This window comes from Chlorocebus sabaeus, chromosome 21, assembly GCF_047675955.1.
Source record: "Chlorocebus sabaeus isolate Y175 chromosome 21, mChlSab1.0.hap1, whole genome shotgun sequence".
Taxonomy (NCBI): domain Eukaryota; kingdom Metazoa; phylum Chordata; class Mammalia; order Primates; family Cercopithecidae; genus Chlorocebus; species Chlorocebus sabaeus.
Window position 1 is genome coordinate 14,100,514 of NC_132924.1, and position 20,656 is coordinate 14,121,169.

A 20,656-nucleotide genomic window follows, 5' to 3' on the forward strand; every position below is an offset into this window, starting at 1 on the left:
ACATATATTTGTAATTACACCATGACTGTTTTAAGTTGGACTCATATCAGGTTGATGTAACGGCTGCTGTTGGTTTGTTGCAACCCCAGTTGGATGTCAGCCCCACCCTTGGATCCTTCAGGGTGGGTCTCCTGTGTACCCTCCTCGCTTCTCCAGGGGCCCAGCTCTTGTCCCTGCTCTTCAGGCTCAGCAAGGTACTTGCGACTTGTCCTCATGGCCCTGTTCTCCTGAGCAGTCCCTTCATTGCTGGGGAACACACTTGGCAAACCACCTCTTTCCTTCTGCAGGAAGCCCCAGGGCCTGCCCGAGCAGAGCCACCCTGCCCGCCTAGAGGAGAAGCACAGGCCGAGGCACCCCAGGGTAAATGTGTATTAAAACTCTCAGAAACTCTCCGTGGGGCTGAGCCTTTTGCACCAATCTACTAAGTAGAAATTGTATCTTCTGCTTTCAGTTTGCACTGTGTTTATTATGAGTAATGCTGGGCATCATTTCATGTGTTTAAAAGTCATTTTATTTTCTGTGGTCTGTCCATTTTATTTGCCCACATTTATATGAACCTTATAAAATCCTTTCTTTTCTGAGTGATACATAAATACTTTTCACCAGCTAAGTAAAGTAGGTCTTTGTCAGATGGATAGTGAATCCATTTTCTAGTTGCTAGTGCCATTTGTTTTATTAATTAAACATTTTTCTCAAGCTACCATGTTTCCTTAAGGCAACCTCGAGTGGGTGTGAGGGTTGCCCAAGCCTATACCAGGACTGAAGCATCAACCAAAATCCTCGTTCTAGTCTTGTTCTCTCAGAAGTACTCATTCTGGCTGAGTCAGGAAGGAAGAGTATTTGCTGAAGAAAGAAATATCCCTGCTAATCCTTAAACATATCCCTGTCTAAATGTATGATCCCAAAACATCACACATTGGACTTTTATTTTTTTTGAATCAGGTCTTAATTCCTGCGGAAGGATACCAGACGCACAGGAGCCATGCAAGGTAAATCAAGCATTGCGCACAGCAGCTAATCCTCTAGCATGAAATGCGAGCGATTAGATTTCTCTGGCATCCTCCCTTGGCTATGGTCTGGCCATGGATGGGTCAGGCCCAAGGTGAGATGGACACAAGAAAAGATCGATGCAAGACCTGCTGTGCTGGCTGGGTGCCGTCCTCCCTAGAGGGAGGTCTGTTTCCCAGGACACATGCCACAGCAGCCCGGCTGTCCAGGTGGGTCAGAGAGAAGGGGTCTCAGCAGAGGCCTGAAAAAGGAAGGAAGCGCAGCCCAGCAGAATTCGGAAAGCCCAGTGTGTCCACTCAGTCAATACCAGCAGGCCCGTGGGAGAGACACTGTGGAGCAGCAAGACTCGGGTGATTGCTCAGTGAGCTTCTCCACCTCCTTGTGAGGAGGGGGCTCAGAGAAGCTGCCCCAGTGCTGGGAGCTCCGTTCCAGGTCTCAAAGAGGCCTGTGACACAGGGCAGTTGAAGGGCAGCTTCTAATGGCACCGCTGCGGTACCCCATTGCTATAGTGCTTTTCGGATCTGTGTGACTGCCCCTTTGCTTACGTGGGATTCTGCTCTGTGGGACACGTGAGGGCACACACGATGCCGGGTTTGCCAGGTTCTAACTCCCTGGCGGCAGCTCTGCCGCTCCTGTTCCTGAGGGTGGTACTCTCGAGCCGCTGCTTGAAACACAGTGTGCCCCCCATGCCCCAAACACCATGCCAGAGCTCGGCGCCCTCCCCACTTGGAGGCTTTGTTCAGCCAGTTGCTCTTGGCTGAATTCCCCTCTGTGGCGGGGTCATGCCTCCCAGAGAACCAGGTGCAATCACCCTGACCGCATGGAGCTGCTATTAGGCCACCAACATTTCCCCAGGCATGGCCACTGTCCTCTGAGGGGTATGAAGGAGCGGGCTCTCAGGCCGCCTGTGCTTCCTCCCTCAGAATTCTTTAGAGGCCTGAGCACCACACCCTGCCCATGTCAGGCCCATCCTCTGAGAAGGCGGCAAGCCACACCACTGTTGAGCGTCACGTGTGAAGCCCTGTCTGTGAAGACATTAACCTCGGCATGACCTTGTCATTCTAGCATCCTGCATCAGCCATTGTCTCTGGGAGTGGCAGGGCCCAAAGGAAGGCAGCAAGTGATGATGGCACAGCCTGTCCAGTTCCTAAGCTGGAGGCCTACGGGGCTGACCACAGCGGGACTGCTCTGATGGGGAAGAGCCACTGCTGCCCTCCAGTTACTCAAGGTAACTGGCTTGCAACCACAGCCCCCTTCCTACCAGTCCAGCAGACCTGCAGCTATTGGGAGAGGTGGGGCAAGCAGAGCCACAGTTAAGCCAAATGTCACTGAATATTCTAGTCTCATCTGAAAACCAGGCATGGGCCCACCCAAAACTGAAGCGTCCAACTTTCCTCCAAAGTCTTGGTGCTTTCTGGCAGGTACTTAACATAAGTTTGGTCAGATCTTTTTAAAAGTCAGTAATGTACTCATAACCTTTTTAAAGTATTCTGGAATTTGAAGCTTTGCATTTTTTAATGCTAATGACAGTGAATGATAGTCCCAGCTTCCAATTATGCTGGAATCTCAGCAGTGAACTAGTAAAGGCAGGGATTACCCTAGAACAACCAGGGCTGTGCCCAGGGAGATTGAATCCTGCTGCAATCCTAGGAGGGCAGCCAAATCATGGCAAAGGGGAGACTGTGGTGGGCCTGGCCTGGCAGGGGTGTGTGGCTTTGGGATCCTGGAGCCATGTGGTACGTGAGCAGATGGTTTAATCGAGGCTCCAGCTCAGCCCAGGTCCTTGTGTACTGGATTCAGGTGCTTGTTCACAGTGACTGGCAAGGCCTGTGCATGCAGCTATGTCTGGTTGGACCCATGCTGCACAGTACCTAACACAGTGGGGCACAAAAAAGATCCTTTCTGTGAGTGAACAAGCTTCAGGCAGGTGAGCCTTCAGTGTAGGCACAAGTATCAGCAGTAGATCAGAAGGGAAACTCATCCCAAGGACCAGCGACCCTCCCAGACAAGCTGGACACATGGCGTGGGCTGGAAGGGAGCACTCAGGAATACAAGGCTCACACTGGCAGACCAGCCACTGATGAGGTTTTGGAGGAGGTGTGGCTCAGGACGACACCACTGTCCCAGTCACAGCTCACATTCCTTGATTTACGTTCAGCCAGTGTCCCACAGTTTGCCTAATACCAGCTTCCCAGCAAGAGCTCCTTAGTTGTTGAAAGGTGTTGTGCTCGATTGCCCTAGGTTGACGTGGCATCCTGCCTCTAAGAGCAGTCGCTAGAAAATGGGCTGAGACGGCTGCACCTGGAGGTATGAAGAGCTATATAGGGCAACCCTCTGGTCCTGTACCTGGCCCTGGGGAAATCACACAGCAGAGAGGGAAGGATGAAAACCACAGGGGACCAGTCACAGCCCTGTCCCTCGTGGTGTGTGGGACCTGATCCAAATCAGGGCAGACCCTCAGATCCCAGGTCAGCCTGCTTAGTTGTTTGGGGTCTGAAATGGAAACTGATCCCTCTGCCTCTGATGTTGGGGATCCATAGGTCTGTTCAGAAAAAGAGGCCCCCAAAAGCCTTCTGAGGGCACAGTGAGGCAGGAGTTGCTGCTCACCACCCCCACCCCTACCCCAGACCCTCAGGTGAGCACCAATGTCCCAGCTCAGCAGTCGGGCAGGAGTTCCCTTGTTCTCAGCCTGTGCGTTCTATTCGGGACCTCAAGGGATTGGAGGAGGCCTGTGGCTAGGAAGGCCCTCTGCTTCACTCAGTCTGCTGATTCAGATGTTAATATCACCTGGAAACACCCCCAACCCCGAACACACTCAAAAATCACATTTAACCAAATGCCTGGGCACCCTGCAACCCAGTCTAGTTGATGCCTAAGATTCACCACCACACTCCGCGTGATGGAGACGCCAAGGTCTCTTAAGCTGCCTTGTCTCTGTCCTACTCTTCCGCAGCACCCAACGGTGGTTTGGAGGGACTAATGCCCCGGTGGTCAAGGGCCCCTCAGCCTTGGTGGAGCTCTGCAGTGTGGGCCATTTGTGGGACCGCTTCTCTGGCCTGCGGTTTGGGGACAGGATTTCTAGGCTACAGGTGAGCTGTAGAGGTTTTCAAACATCCTCAGGTCCTCAGATGGAAAGTCTCGCATTTGAAAATAAATCCCTGCATTTCTGGGAACTCTCCAGATTCAGGCTCCAGATGTCGCTATTGCTATTTTCTCCCTCATTTTTCCCTCCCACCTCCTGGGGTAAATAAAATCATATGCAGATCCCAATGGGTGGCTTGGTCTGGTCAGCCCTGCCACGGCAGAAGGCCTGGATGGAGTCCAGATATTAAACAAGAAGCTGCAGGACGCCCGCCTAAGGAAGGAAGCAACCCAGCTGCTGAGCTCCTGAGAGGAGCCAGTTCCCAGCCAGGAGCTCTGGCTAGAATATGCTGTTCATGGTCTCCCATCATTTGAAAAAGCATATGCCTTTGGGACAGGGATTATGATGCATGTGTCACAGATTCTGATCCTGTCACCCCGGCACATCCTGCCTCTCTGGCTCCTGTCCAGCTTGGACTCGCCATCGGACACTGCAGGGTCATTCAGTGTGGCTCCATGGCCCACGTCTTCATAAACCACAAAGAGTAGCCACAAAGCCAAGGCCCTTTCTTCCCGTCTCTTCCATCTCAACTGTAGATGTTGAATCACTCTGTGAGAATGGGCAGGTACTTAGACCTCTCTTGTGCCTCAGTTTGCTCATCTGTAAAACAGGAACATCAGAGAGCTTAATTCTTAGGGCTTGGGGAAGAGCAGCTGAAATATGAAAGCTGTCCTGTTAGCATCATGCCTGCCCCATCGGAGTGCCCGCCGGCATCCAGCTTTGTTGTTGTTGCTGCTGTTATGATTATTATAGCCCAACCTGTTTTCTTCCCCCTTCCCCTCTCTGTGCTCTGTTCCATCTGCCTGTTGGGTTTTCCTTTCTCTTTCCCACTGGGCAGCTTCAGGGAGGTCAATGTCCTCTTAGCAGACAGGAGTTCCCCTCCGATGAGCAGAAAGACACTGCCCACGTCCAGCACCACTCCCACAGCTGGCTTCCTGCCATGGCGAGGCCATGGGCCCTCGCAGGCAGTGTCCCTGTGCTTAGGCAGCAATGACTGCTGGGTGGCCTGCTGCCCTAGAGGGTGCTGACCACCACACTTTCCCTGGGGGCAGGTTTGGCCAGGAGCAGTGTGTGCGGTGGCTGCACCTGCTGTCCCTCTCCATGGTCTGCTGTGTTTTCATCACCCAGCCGCTTATGGTAAGAAACACCCTCTATGGTAGAAGTGCCTTCCATCAGGAGGGGACCTAGACGGGAAGGGGAAATACAGGCTTCATTTTGGTGGTGTATGACTTTTCTTTACACCCTGATTTCAATTGTGGTGAGAGAGAACCAGGAGCCAGGCTCTGTGCTAAGCTGCACAAAGGGCTGTTCTTTAATCCTCATAAACATCTTTGAGAAGTGAACCACTTTAACCCACATTTTTCATTTGAGGAAATTGAGCCTCAGAGAATTTAGGTCTCTTGGGCGAGGTTACACCTGGTGAGTAGCTGGGCTGGGAATCCAAGGCAGTGACTACTGGTGTCTTTAAAACTGGGAGATGGAGTCCTGTTCATGATTAGGGGACAGGAGGACAGCTCTGTGTGGAACGAACACAGGCACAGGGTGGCTCTCTGCTCTGTCATGTTTTTCCTTCCAGGTATGCCTCATGGCCTTGGGTTTTGCTTGGAAAAGAAGAGCTGACAACCACTTTTTTACTGAGTCTTTACGTGAGGCTACCAGGGATCTGGACTCTGAATTGGCAGAACGTTCCTGGACTCGCCTCCCCCTCTCTTCAAGCTGCGGTATTCCTGACTGTGCAGGCGAGGTTGAAAAAGTAAAAAAATGACCTATGCAGTGCAAATTGAGCTTTAAAAAACTGCTTTATGTTCTATCACTCATGTCTGAATGTAGGCTTTGAATTCAAATTGGGTTGCATCTTTGGAGACCCATGGGATGTCTTAATTTCTTATGTTTCTTTGCACACATATATATGATAGATGAACACATAGGACTTATTTTTTTTTTTCACTCCCATCCTAAAGAAGTTAGAGCATCAAGAAAATTAGCATATTTTAAAATACTGGAGCAAATGAGAACTCTAATTCTTGGCCATGATTTTCGAGAACTTTTAGGCCATTTGCCCTTCAGTGGACCCACAGAAAATGTACTCCTCCCCATCATTCCTCCCTCCCTGACTTCATCCCTTTGTCCCTTCCTCCCTCACTTTCTTCCTTCTTTTATTCAGTGTTGCCTATTGTATGTGTAGCCTTCTGTTGGGCAGTGTGAATGATATGAAGGAAGAGAAAGGTCTACTGGCCACTGCAAAGAAATTCACAGGCTCATTGATTAAGTGCACATGAAATGCATGTGCGAGTCTGTACTCTTGTAATAACCACAAGTCACTTATGACCAAGGACCCAATCCCAGTTCATTTAGAGTCAGACCCTGGTCTGGGCCTCTGCTCATCTCCACCCTCCTCCTCGCAAAGGATCCTGATAAACTCCATGTCTGAGGACCTGTCTGAGGCCTCTCAGCCCTGCCTGAAACCAGGGCTGCTGCTGCTGAAGATAGGTGGTGCACACAGGCTATGTACTAGTCATTGTGCTATTTTGCATCTACATTGTATTTACATTTGTCATATCATTTGTTCCTTATAACACCTTTATGAATTAGACAGCATCACTGCACCCCATTTAAAGATGATGTGAAACAATTAGGCCCAAGGTATACTGCAATAAAGGGGAGTCTGGGGCCCAAACCTGGCCCACCTTGCCCTTTCCTCCTGCACCCCGCCCTGCAGCACCTTAGCTCTTGAGAAGCAGCATTGCCCTGGTTCCCTCATACCTGTTGGATCTCAGCTTTCCTTTGTGCTTCGAAGGCTGTCCTTCCTCTTCTCCCCTCCGGCAGCTATGCCCTGCTGTGCTGCAAGTTTGTTCATTTTCTTTCTATCGTCCCAGCCTTGGGGGTGAGGCTCCTTCAGATGAATTCAGCCTGATCCTGAGGGCCAGGCTGTGTCATCTCCAAACCTACGCATGGCTCATTAGCACCTTGGAATCGGGATGCCCCCCACACCCAAGCCTCCCCACGGATCTCTCGGCCACACATGTTCCCTTCTCAGAACGGCACAACAGCCGAAGGGAGTAACTTAACTCCCAACACCCTGCATGTGCACCTTTATATTGTTTGCATCCCTGCTGTCGAGTTCCTAGAAGCCCAAGTCTCTAGGAGGAAGGACTGTCTCTGATTCCTCAGATGTCCCCAGTGCCTGATCCAGTGAATGTGTGTTGATGAATGAATACCTACGATGAGTTCATTTATCTGGCTACTGTTATGCCCTGTCCACGAACAGAGTATAAAAGTAAAAATGATTTTTGAAGAAAGAAAAGAAAGATCATTTCTTGCTAAGACTATACTTTAAAATGATTTTTTCATACCTTGAAAGTCTCTGAGAGAAAATACTGTGCCAGTGCCCGAGATAATTGCTGCTGTAATTTGGCGGTAGTAGACACACCCCTCGTGTACAGCAGCTCTTTGTAATAGCCCAACTGCAATCCCTGCCAAAAAAGCTTGCCTGGGACATGAGCAGATTTTTAAAAATGGATCTACCCCCCGTCTCTGGTCCCTTCCCCAACAACCTGGTTTATGTTATTCATACAAAGTGCCTCTTTGTTCCCAAATGCCAGGCTGAATGTACAGCACAGCAATGACGCATTCCTTGGCTTGGCAGGAGCACCAGGGGCCTCTCTCCTTCCACCCGACAGCCCACGGCTCACCGGGCTCTTGTCCCTGACAGGTCTTGGCTGCCCGACAACAAGCTCGCCACCTGCGCTGGGCACATCCACCCTCCAAGGCCCATCTGAAGGTCACCAGAGAGAGGATGAGGAGAGAGAGTCGCACACAGGCTGCCCTGAGGTGGGTGGCGGCCTCTGTTGGGAGGGCTTGCTCCACTCCAGCTCCCTTCTCGGAGGGGGCGCCCCGCTGCTGCTGGTCCTCCTGGGAGATTGTTCTCCTCGAGGAGTCAGGAGTGGAGGTGGGGACCACCTTGCTGTCCTCAGAGCTATCCTTATCTATGTAACAGCCTGTGCTGCCCAGCAGGTGGGAGGAATTCAGGGAAACAGAATTGAAGTCAGAAAACTCAGTTCCACAATTTGCCCATGATGAGAAATTGATTAAGAAAGCTTCCTCCTCTGGGCCTCAGCTTCATGCATCCAGCATGGATTCACACACACAGTTGGATTTCATCCCACCCATACGTGTGCTTAGCACATGGTCTAGGACTTCTGCTTCTCCAGCTGGGACACACAGGGATGTGGAAGCTCGTAAGATAAATGCAACACCTCTTCTTAGGGCATGGATTTAGCCCAGTGACAGGTATTTTAAAATATTTAATATTCAGATATGCACAGCTGGTGTTCATAACATATTTTAAATTTTTTTAGATAAAATACAAACCTTAATAAATACCATGCTGTGGCAAATCTCTCCAACTTCTACCTCCAACACATTTCTCTCAGTGGTACCATCCCCCTCCAATCATGGTGGTGCTGGATGGCAGCCACCGCAAGGAGCCTTCTCTAAATGCTAGCCAAAATCCCCCTTCAAATTCGAAACACGAATTCGGTCTCCTGCAAATCTTTCTGGTGTAGTTTGTCAAGGATTTGGGAATTTCTGATAGTTTTTAAAAAATGGCATGTCATAGAAGCACCTCCAACCATCTTCCTTAAAAAACAATCCCTTCATACCATGTGGCACACCATTAGCTTCCCCTTAAATATTTTCACATCCCTTTCCAAGGAAAAGAGCTGTGGTTGTGTTAGGATGTCACATTTAAAGGAGAATGGGAGAGGAATTCTGGGAAGATGGAGCGGTGGCCAAGTTTTTTACTCTTACCAAATCTCCTCATAAAAATAGAGCAATTAAGATAGCAAAAACAAAACCCATAGAAAACATGCACAACAAAATTATATGAGTTGGCCGCCGCCACCACACACACCCCCAAAGGCACTCAGGTGGGAACCAACCAGATAGTGCACCCGCCCTGTAGCTCAGCAGCTACAGAACATGGCGGAGGGAAGGATAGGGTACCTGATGTATCTGAGAATAGGAGAACCCCAAGCTCCTGTAGGTGGTGTTCACTGGGAGTGTGGTGGGCACATCTGGGAGGAATTTGCACTGTCAAGTTTACAGGTGAGTGCAAGGTCTGGAGGTCTGGAGCTGCTGTGCCAGCTCAGCCCTCAGAACTAACCAAACCCAGCTCTGCCAGGACGTAGCCCTCTGGGGTGGGGTGGCTTGGGGCACTGCTGGGGGAAGCATCCATACCAAGCAGAACAGGCCCAGAGAAAGCATTTAGGAAACAGGCAAAACTAGTAAAGTATTAGGTTACAAAATTAAAAGACAAAAACCAATATCATATTTATATACAAGCAAAAGTCAGAGATTTAATACAAGACCATGTGCAACAAAGCAAATAATAAAATAAATACAACAAAATACACTTAGGCATAATCTTAAGTTTCTCTAAGATTTCACTGAGGAAAACTTCCCTATGACTCAAAATCCAGACACAAAAGGGGAAAATAAAAATAAATTGGATTACATAAAACTTGAAGAGAAAAAAATAACTCCTACATTAAAAGAAACTATTTGTAAAATAAAATGACAACGACAAACTAAGAAAAAAATATTTGTAACAAAGTTTTAATATTCTCTCTTTGTTTTTTGTTTTTTTGTTTTTTTTAGACAGAGTTTTGCTCTTGTTGCCCAGGCTGGAGTGCAGTGGCTCAATCTCGGCTCACTGCAACCTCTGCCTCCCAGGTTCAAGCGATTCTCCTGCCTCAGCCTCCCAAGTAGCTGGGTTTACAGGCATGTGCCACCACGCCTGGCTAATTTCTTGTATTTTTAGTAGAGACAGAGTTTCTCCATGTAGGTCAGGCTGGTCTCGAACTCCTGACCTCAAGTGATCCACCCGCCTCAGCCTCCCAAAGTGCTGGGATTATAGGCATGAGCCACCACTCCCGGCCTAAGGGATCAGCAACTCTTTAAAACAGAAAACTGGACTGGAAAAGTGAACAGAGAGTTCACAGAAAAAAAGAAATTCAGATGGCTCTTTCACTTACAGTAAGAGAATTGCAAATTAAACTGTGAAAATCCAAAAATGTGGCCACATACTCTGTTAGTGAGCCCATGGCAAATAGAGACTTTCACACAGTGCTGGTGTGAATGCAAAATGGTACAGCCACTATGGGGAAAATTCGAAGTCTCTACACAACGATAGATTCATTTACCGTTTATCCAGCATCCCCACTTCTTAGAATCGCTCTTAAAGACACAGTAAGGAAAACATGAGCAGACCCATGCACAAAGCCATTTGTGTGGGAACTTTTGTAATGAGAATAGCCTGGAAAGAACCCACATGTCTTGCTGGAGGGACAGGAAAACAGTGGAGTAGTGTCCAGCTATGTAGAAGCATGAGGACTATCCCTCCAGACTCCCAGGGAGAGGCCTGTAGGAATCACTACAGGAGTGAAGCCGGGTGGAGGAAAGCAGGCGTGCTGTGCTGCCCACTGCTTAATGAAAGGGGACATGAATATGCGTGCCTGTGGATCCGCTCACCCTAAATAAAACAAGGGAAAGGCAATCCAGGCACCTTTAGGAAATATTAGTAGTTACTTATGGGGAGAGAAAGAATACGATTTTTTTAAATCTGTGTTAAGTTTAAAAATTCGAACTTATAAGCCTAGTCTCTAAGCACAGAAAAGAACGAAGGGAAAACACCCTAAAGCTGTTTTCACCAATCGTATTGTTAGTGGAGCGTTAGTATCTTTATTCTCATTGTTGATTTATTGTGGGGTAAAGGAAATGAATTCTGTTATTTTCTAATTCTGTCATTCCTGGTGTCCTTTAAAAGTGGAATTCTTGATGTGAGAGAAAGAAGGTACGGATCTGAGTTCAAGGAAGTCAAAACTCTGTAGTCCTGAATTTGAATTGCAAGTATAGGTATGGAATCATGTGGTTTTTTTTTTTAAGGAAAAAAAATATATATTTTTCTAGATCTTTCCAGCAAGAAAAGACCTAGAAACAGCCCAGAAGCAACACACACTTTTAACACCTAGATTTGGTCTGCCAAAAAGAAATAGGAGTCACTGGGATTCCTGATTTGAAGACGGTGATGGAAAATGTTTAAGATGAGCCTGAAATCTTTCTTAGGCAAGGGAGCAATTAATAACTGCTGGAGTCATTGTCAAAGGACCAAGAAGCCAGTTTGAAGAGGCTCAGATTGGTCAAACATGGGGTAATTTGACATCAAGATTAGAAACTACTGAATTGAAGTTCATGAAATCTATCTAAAGCCATGAGCTGGTAACAACACCCGCAATGTAATTGATCAGTGTTGGTGGACACCCAGAAACCAACTTGATAAAAGCCAGTGAAAGTCTGCCTTTCCTATACAAACTGTACCCCTGGGAAACCACATCACAGGACGGGGGATATTTCTCTTTAGAGAGGAATTCTAGCTAATGAATGAGGACCAGGCAATAGAATTAGAGCCTGACCATTTTTGCAGTTTTAATGAAGTAATGAATCTAGGCATTGCTCATTAACAGTGGCCAACATAAAAGAGAGAAGGAGAGAGAGAGAAACATCAGACATTCTGTGTCCGCTGGTGGGAAAACACCATCATCTATGAGGCAACCTACACATAACAGTCCAATCTTAATCTGATGAAGTGATTTCGCCAACTTGTAGTTTACAGTAAGAGTATGTTGACACCTCCATCGAAAAGCAGGACTCGGAGAACATGCTCAACAAATGGATTGCAAAGAAGCAAAAATAAATAGAGATGATACCCACACACTGGAAGAGACATGAGGAGAAAAGCAATTAATGCAATTCGTCATAGTAACAGACTAAGAAAAGCCATATGATGATCTCAACAGAGGCAGAAAAAGCATTTGATAAAATTCAACATTAATTCATCCAAAAAAAAAAAAAGAACCTCTCAGCAAACTAGGAGTAGACGTAGGAATAGAAAAGAGTTTCCCTGAACTAATAAAGGGTATTTATGAAAACTCGACACCTAACATCATACTTAATAGAGAGACATTGAATGTTTTTTAAGATAACGAACAAGGCAAAAATGTCCTCTCTGATCACACGTATTGAACATCATTGGAAGTCCTAACCAATGTAATAGGCAAGAGAAAGAAATTAAAAACGTATCGATTTGAAAGGAAGAAATAAAACCATCTATTGGCAAATGACATAAATCATCTATGCAGAAAATCCCAAATAACTTACAAAAACAAGGGTTCTGGAACTAATGAGTGAATTTAGCAAGTTTGCAAGACAAGTCAGTATACAAAAGTAAATTATATTCCTATGTACCAGCAATGAACAATTGAAATTTAAAAAGGAATACCATTTACAACAGCACCAAATAAATTAAGTACATGGACGTAAGTCTAAGAAAACGTGTGCAGGATCTGTATGTTGAAAATCACAAAACTCTGATGAAGGAAGTCAAGAAGATCTGAATAAATGAAGAGAGAGACTGTGTGCGTTGATTGGAGGACTCAGTAATGTTCAGGTGTCTACTCTTTCTGCAGTTTCAATGCAATACCACAAGTTTTTTGTTTGTTTGTTTTTTGTTTTTTTAATACAGAGTCTCACTCTGTCGCCCAGGCTGGAGTGCAGTGGCGGGATCTCAGCTCACTGCAACCTCCATCTCCTAGGTTCACGCCATTCTCCTGCCTCAGTCTCCTGAGTAGCTGGGACTACAGGTACCCGCCACCATGCCCGGCTCTTTATATATATATATATATATATATATATATATATATATATATATATATATATATACTTTTAGTAGAGATGGGGTTTCACTGTGTTAGCCGGGATGGTCTCGATCTCCTGACCTCGTGATCTGCCTGCCTTGGCCTCCCAAAGTTTGAGCCACTATGCCCAGAAAAATACCACAAGCTTTTTTTAACAGATATTGACAAACTGATTCTAAAATTTATATGGAAAGCAAAGGAACTAAAATAGCCTAAACAATTCTGAAAACGATGAGCGAAGTCAGAGGACGGACACTATCTGGCTTTAAAACATACTATACAGCTGCAGAAACCAAGGCAGCATGATGTTTGGGGACAGATAGACATGCAAATCAATGGAACAGAATAGAGAACTCAGGAATAGACTTACCCAAATATGCTCAACTGATTTTTTGGCAGAGGCGCAAAGATGATCCAATGGAAAAAGAATAGTCTTTTAAAAATGGTGCTGGAGTCAGGGCATGGTGGCTCATGCCTGTGATCCCAGCACTTTGGGAGGCCAAGGCAGGTGGATCACCTGATGTCAGGAGTTCAAGACCAGCCTGGTCAACATGGTCAAACCCCATCTCTATGAAAAATACAAAAAATTAGCTGGACGTGGTGGTGGGTGCCTGTAATCCCAGCTACTCAGGAGGCTGAGGCAGGAGAATCACTTGAACCAGGGAAGGGTAGGTTGCAATGAGTCGAGATTGTGCCACTGCACTCCAGTCTAGGCAACAGAGCTAGACTCTGTCTCGGAAAAAAAAAAAAAAAAAAAAAAATGGTGCTGGAAAAACTGGATATTGATATGCAAAATAAATAAACAAACCCCAACACACACCTCACACTTTATACAAAAATTTCCTCCCAGGGATTTAAAAGCCGAACTTCATTTAAAATCTTTTGGCCCGGCATAGTGGTTCACGCCTGTAATCCCAGCACTTTGGGAGACCGAGGCGGGCAGATCACTTGAGGTCGGGAGTTCGAGACCAGTCTGACCAATATGGAGAAACCCTGTCTCTACTAAAAATAACAAAAGTGAGCCAGGCGTGGTGGCACACACCTGTAGTTCCAACTACTCGGGAGACTGAGGCAGAGGAATCGCTTGAACCCAGGAGGCGGAGGTTGCAGTGAGCCGAGATTGCGCCACTGCGCACCCGCCTGGTGACAGAGTGAGACTCCATCTCAAAAGAAAAATTGCAGATTGAAACATTCAGATACTTACATACAGGGTCTGTATGGATGCTAATTTAAAAACTCTTCTTACAGAGACATTTCCATGGACATCCTCATGCTGCTTCTGCTTTTGGGTATAATGTATGGGAGGTTTTCTCAAGATGAATACTCCCTCAATCAAGCTATCCGGAAAGAATTTACAAGGTAGGAGGTTTGGGTAACTCCTCTAGATCTGGGGCCATTGCACTAGTCCATAGCCCGTGTGCACCTTCCCCATATTTCACAACCCACATATGAAATATAAGGAAGGTTGTCACGATTTCCCTGGTATTAGTAAAACCCCCTCCATTCGCAGACTTTGGATACATTCTTAGCATTTTCTTTGGGGTAAATAGTGAAACGAGGATATTTCAAGGAATTTTAAGTTCTGCACCAAAACAGGGTCTTGCAGTTTCTTTTTTGCTGGAGACATCAGTTTTCTGCCAAAGCCTATGGTTGCAGTTCATAATAACCAACACTCAAGTTCAAACAGTTTCTTTTTTTTTTCTTGTTTTTGTTTGTTTGTTTGTTTGTTTGTTTTTGAGACAGAGTTTTGCTCTTGTCACCCAGGCTGGAGTGTAATGGCGCGCTCTCAGCTCACTGCAATCTCCCAGGTTCAAGCAATTCTCCTGCCTCAGCCTCCCAAATAACTGGGATTACAGGCATGTGCCACCACGCTCGCCTAATTTTTTTGTATTTTTAGTAGAGATGGGGTTCACCATGTTGGTCAGGCTGATCTTGAACTCCTGACCTCAAGTGATCCACCCGATTTGGCTTCCCAAAGTGCTGGGATTACAGGTGTGTGCCACTGTGCCTGGCCTTCAAACAATTTCTAACACCTCTCAAATTCTTGATCATTTCTCAAGTTACTCATTTGCTTCTTCCTCCTTCTTTCTATAAGTAGTAGATGTTGACCATAGGTAAATCTAGCAGAACTGAAAAGTGAAAAGCAGAAAAATTTCCATGATGCCACCAGGCAGAGGCAAGCATGATAGCATTTTGTTGTGTCCTATTTCTTTTCCATGTCTCAGTGCTTCTAAAATTGGGATGCATATTGTCACCAACAGGTGCATTTAATGTAGTATTCCTTTTTTGATGAGAGTTGTTCTTGAATCCATGGTTAGACTTTATTTTTACCTGCCACAAATAGTCAGTCTGATAGTCCTTTCAAGGCAGTGTGGCTTTGAATTCTAAAGTGCATGATATGAAATAATATTGGTTCTTCGCTATGATTGCAATGCCTGTAAATACAATAATTCAGTGTGTTCCAGGAGTTACCTTATTTTACTCTGGTGAATATTTAAAGACACATTTATGCAACAGCTCTATGAGTGTGTTGCCTTTGACTAAGTAATTCAATTTGATATAAATACTTTTTGGTGAGATTTTTTGGCAGAAGTGAGTGGCTGGAAAGTCCATTTAATTTTATCCGTTATTTCAGAACACATCTATCTTTATTTTTTGTAAGAGAGAGGGTTATTCATACACAGCAAGATAATGGTTAATGGATACTGTCCCCTTTGTCAGCGTTGTGAACCACTCATAAGATCAGACCTGGAAGTCCCAGTGCTATGAGTCTGGGTGTTCTGTAGCTCAGTAATCCAAGTTTTTTTTTTTTCTGCTGAGCATTCTAGTAGTGAAATTAAGTGGAATTTTCTGCCTCCTCATTTGTGAAACGAGCAGTTATTTCCATCCATGACCAACTTTTCAGTCCTCCTATCTGTGCAAGTGCAAGCCTGTGCCAGTAGGTGGCGCTGTGTGCAAAACAAAGTGATAATTTGGTCCTCTCTGAAAATGGAAATGTAAACATGAAAAACCTCTGACTTTTGCTAGTTTATTTTTTATCTCACATTTCACAAGTCAACATCATTTGGCATATTTCTCATATGAATTGTTGCTTCTTGATAGTCAAATCAGAAATATCGCAGCTGAGATAATATTTGTGAGATCTCAGGTGCAGATGAGATTGATGTGCCCACATTCACAACTCCTGCGGATTTGCACAGACCTTATGTTTCCCACAAGGATGCAAAACCCCACGGTGCTCTGGCCACCAGGCAGAGATATTTGTGTGTCCCAGTTGGTAATGGAATGTTTAAAGTGGACCCTCTCCATCTCACCGCCTAGCCCCCAATACCTAATCCTGAAATATCAACAACGGAGGGTTTGGCATTTACTAGCATTCCAGATAAGCCCAGGAGGGGAAATGGATGAAACAGAGTTCAGAGATCAGGGCCCCAACTCACGTTTGGTTGCTAGGTGACTCTGGCAAGTGCTTGGACTTAGCACCTTCATCTGTAAAGGGAGGGAACTGGACTACTGAGTACTTACGTCTTAAGAAGTCATTGCGTTCTTGGATTTCGCCATATTTATGTCATATTTGAAGTGTTTCTGAACTTATGAAATACTTCATGAAATTCAAAAAAAAATACATAAAACAAAAAATAAACCAGCAAATAAAGCACCAATCAATGAAGCAAGCGTTCTATCCAAGTGCCATAAATGTAAGCAGCTGATTTTATCTTTTGCATTGTTTAACCAGCTTTGTGGGCTTATTTTATGTAATTGTGGTAATTAATACAGACAGGGCCAGAATACTCCTGGCTCATTGGGTTCACTACCTGCACTTTGGATGTGCCAGGAATGAGGCGTGAGATGTCTACAGTCTCACCATTGGGTGCTTTGGGTTATTTTCAGGGCTTTTTTAGTTTCTTGATGTTATTCCAATAGGGAAGCAAGTGTCAAGAAGTGAGACCATTTCCCTGAAAGTGGTACAAACTCAACATGGCTGTAATGTCTATACTTTACTCTTTAAAAACACAGAATATGGAGCATTTTAGTTGCTATAAATGTACGATGTTTGTCTGTCAAACCATCTTGCTTCCCACAGCAGATGCTCAACATTTTCCTCTGTTGAAAATTCACCTCCAGCCATCCTTTGCCTCTTTCCTACCCTCCCGCCCTTTCACTGCATCTCTGTGCCCCCTGGTTCATTCATCCTTTCCTTTGGCATGAATATTTGCAGAGATGTATCTGCTCACCTTATGCCTCCCACCTCTGTCTCCATCTGTGTTCTCCTTTCCTGATGCCTCTCTGTTGCCTCATTCCACCCTCTGGGTGCTCTGGCAGGCCTCCAACTTGCTCTCCTTTTGATAGTTTGACAAAACTTGTAGAGAAGTCCAGAGTTAAGAACCAGTACCCAATAAAAGACCTGCAAAGATTAAGTTCTAAAGATGTACAAACCAATAAAGATCAAATACTTGAAAGAATAAGAGATCATTTCTTTGTAAGAAAAAGGAAATAAAACCAGTCAGATAAATTAATTCACTAGACTTTTCCTCATACATGCTATGGAAATTTTTTTTTTGAGACAGAGCCTCGCTGTTGCCCAGGCTGGAGTGCAGTGATGTGATCTCGGCTCACTGCAGCCTCTGCCTCCCGAGTTCAAGGAATTCTCCTGCCTCAGCCCCCCAAGTAGCTGAGACTACAGGCGCACATCACCATGCCTGGCTAATTTTAGTGTTTTTAGTAAAGACGGGGCATTAGCCATATTGGCCAGGCTGGTCTCAAATTCCTGGCCTCAAGTGATCTTCTAACCTTGGCCTTCCAAAGTGCTAGGATTACAGGCCTGAGCCACCATGCCCAGCCATATGGAAATTTTCGAACACATTTATAGTATATATAGATTATTGGTTGAGGCTACTGCATCTCTTTATTACTCTATATACTGGTGACATTTATTTTTGTCTTTGATTTTTTTAATATTGTCCAATTATTGTCATGACTATCAGGTTTTTAAAAAAACTTTTTCTAAATTATCTGCAAAATTATAGCATTTGCCAGCCAATTTCCATGGTATAAATCTTCCCAGCATGATTTTTTTGTTTTGTTTCATTTCGTTTTGTTTGTTTGTTTGTTTGTTTTTTGATGAAGGCTCACTCTGTCCCTGAGGCTGGAGTGCAGTGGCATGATCTTGACTCACTGCAACCTGCGCCTCCTGAGTTCCAGCGATTCTCCTGCCTCAGCTTCCTGAGTAGCTGAGATTACAGGCATGCACCATCACGCCCGGCTAATTTTTTGTATTTTTAGTAGAGATGGAGTCTCATCATTTTGGCTAGGCTGGTCTCAAACTCCTGACTTCAGGTGGTCTGCCTGCCTCAGCCTCCCAAAGTTCTAGGATTACAGGCATGAGCCACTGTGCCCGGAACCACCATGGTCTTTTACACCACCAGTATGACATCACTGAACATGGAGTTGGCAGGAGTTGTGCAAAACTGGCTCTCACAATGAGAGTCAGCTCCAGGCCTGCTGTCTACAGCCCAACTTTGCTCTCAAGCCTTGTTTACCAAAGCCATGGCCATCATCTGAATGACTCACAGTGTGTTCATTCTTTGTAGTAATCTGGATCTGGTGCTGGACCAGGCATTCAATTATGTGTACTTCTTTCTAACTTCTTCTCACCTTAGGACAAAATTCCTCTTCCTGAGAACTATTTTGGTCTCCCCTTTTTGTGGAGAGAAACCGGGATGAAACAACCACATCAGAGCCATTTCTGTTTGCTCAGGGCATGTTGATGAGCACCCCATCCTTTCCATTCTTCAGTGACTCTTCATGGGAAGCCATGTACGAGAAAGTTTTTTAGAGTTAGGTGAGAGGTACTTTGCTTTCTCTTAGGAACACTTGATTTTATTCTTTTGCCTCTGGCCGTAGCTCAGAGCCAAATGTACACCCTGCCGCTGCCGTGTGCAGCCTTGGCCTATGCATGTGGCTTTATGGCAGTGTCTGAGCAAACTAAAAATGATAAATTTTGTTCATTTGACATTATTTCAATGCTCCTTTAAATCAGCTCCTTGGTGGAAAAAAAATGAAGCATATTTGTAAGCATAATAAAGAAGTTAATTGGAAAGAAAACAGACTAGTGTTTGTGCGAACACTGCACTTTCGTCTATGCCTTCACATCTGCCACTCACAGTCACACGCTGCGCCCAGTCGGCAGTCAGTGCAGAGAGAGGACTGGGTCTTGGTCTGGGTGTCCCAGAGCCTCCCTTGTCTACCCTAGCCCCGGTGCTCCCTCTGCACTAGCTCTGTGGCCCCCACACCTTCCCACCCTTTAGGCTTGTGGAAGCCCTCGCTGTCCCCTCTGCCTGGAATACCCTCCCTCAGATGACCACGGGCTCCACCCTCACCTTCAGGTCTTTGCTGGACGTCACCACCTACTGAAACCTTCCATGGCTGCTTGAACACCTGCTCACCCCACCACTTGCCTGTCTTTCCTGCTTTTTTTTTTCCCTCCTTCACATTTGTCACAGCATAGTGTATGTTTGCTTATTTATCTTATTTGTTGCCTGTTTCCCCATAGGAGGGCAAATAATTGATTTTATGTTTCCCAGTGCCTAGAAGAGTGCCTGACACCTAGTAGTTGCATGGTAATGTTTGTTGAGTGACTGACTCAGTGAACAAATGAACAAGTGCTTCATCCACCATTCTCTCTTATCTCCTGCTACTAAGGAGCAAAGTGAGTTCCAGGGTTTCATGCTTCACGCTGCAGGCAGCTTTAGTTTAATTCCTGTGGAGTACCTGAAATCTGAATGAGAGAAAAATTGGCAAGGAAACATGCTTTTTTTCTCACGTTTAAATGTTCTTGTTGATGCAGAAGCAACTTTTAATTTTTGTTCTTGCATTAAGAAATGCCAGAAACTCCTTTGGTGGCCTGAGAAACATCACTGACTGGTGGGACTGGAGTCTGACCACACTTCTGGACAGCCTGTACCCGGGAGGCTCCCCAACAACCCGTGTGCCGGGGGCTCAGGTGAGCTTTCCATCTCCTCTTCATCTCAGAGATCATCTCAGAAAAGCCATCTTGCAGTGGGTGAAACAGTCACTAATACTGAACTGCAGCACTGCGTAGGTTCTTGAATGAGCATGCAGGTGTAAGGCTGGTGGCTCTCCAGCGGGTCCCAGCAGAGCATCCTGTTCCTTTCCTGCCGGAACCCGTTGGCCCCATCCCATTACACCCTGCTGAGCTGCACAGGGGTTCTCCAGATTCCTGTGCTTCCCAGGCCTGAGATAGACACAGGGGCTATGGCAGAGCCTCAGGAGCCCTCAGGCTGATGGGGTGCGAGGTCAGGAAATAGAAGATTCTAGTTCCGTGTGCTAACTACCCTGACAAGGAAACACAAGAACCACACCAAAACAGAGGAAGTGCAAGGAAGCTTCCAGAAAGAGGTGAGGCTGATCCCAAGTTCTGAAAAGTTAATATGCATTTTGCATAATCCCATTCCTTGCTCATCTTTTATTTTCAACCCCTTTCCCACGTTTAAAAATGAAATACACTGGGCACGGTGGCGCACACCTGTAATCCCAGCACTTTGGGAGGCCCAGGCAGATGGATCACGAGATCAAGAGTTCGAGACCAGCCTGGCCAACATGGTGAAACCCTGTCTCTACTAAAAATACAAAAGTTAGCTGTGTGTGGTGGTGCGTGCCTATAATCCCAGCTTCTTGCAAGGCTGAGGCAAGAGAATTGCTTGAACCCGAGAGGTGGAGGTTGCAGTGAACC

At 45.9% G+C, this 20,656-nt stretch overlaps 1 protein-coding gene across 1 annotated transcript in view; it reads left to right on the forward strand.

Moving 5' to 3' along the window:
• Positions 1 to 20,656, forward strand: part of PKD1L1 (polycystin 1 like 1, transient receptor potential channel interacting) — a 180,985-nt gene that overhangs the window by 116,577 nt on the left and 43,752 nt on the right. Inside the window, exons 38-47 of the mRNA XM_073008857.1 lie at positions 90 to 194; positions 288 to 360; positions 943 to 989; positions 2,074 to 2,236; positions 3,962 to 4,097; positions 5,203 to 5,287; positions 5,727 to 5,903; positions 7,863 to 7,981; positions 14,152 to 14,262; positions 19,783 to 19,906. Coding sequence (XP_072864958.1) covers positions 90 to 194; positions 288 to 360; positions 943 to 989; positions 2,074 to 2,236; positions 3,962 to 4,097; positions 5,203 to 5,287; positions 5,727 to 5,903; positions 7,863 to 7,981; positions 14,152 to 14,262; positions 19,783 to 19,906 — 1,140 coding nt within the window. The remainder of the gene's footprint in view (positions 1 to 89; positions 195 to 287; positions 361 to 942; positions 990 to 2,073; positions 2,237 to 3,961; positions 4,098 to 5,202; positions 5,288 to 5,726; positions 5,904 to 7,862; positions 7,982 to 14,151; positions 14,263 to 19,782; positions 19,907 to 20,656) is intronic.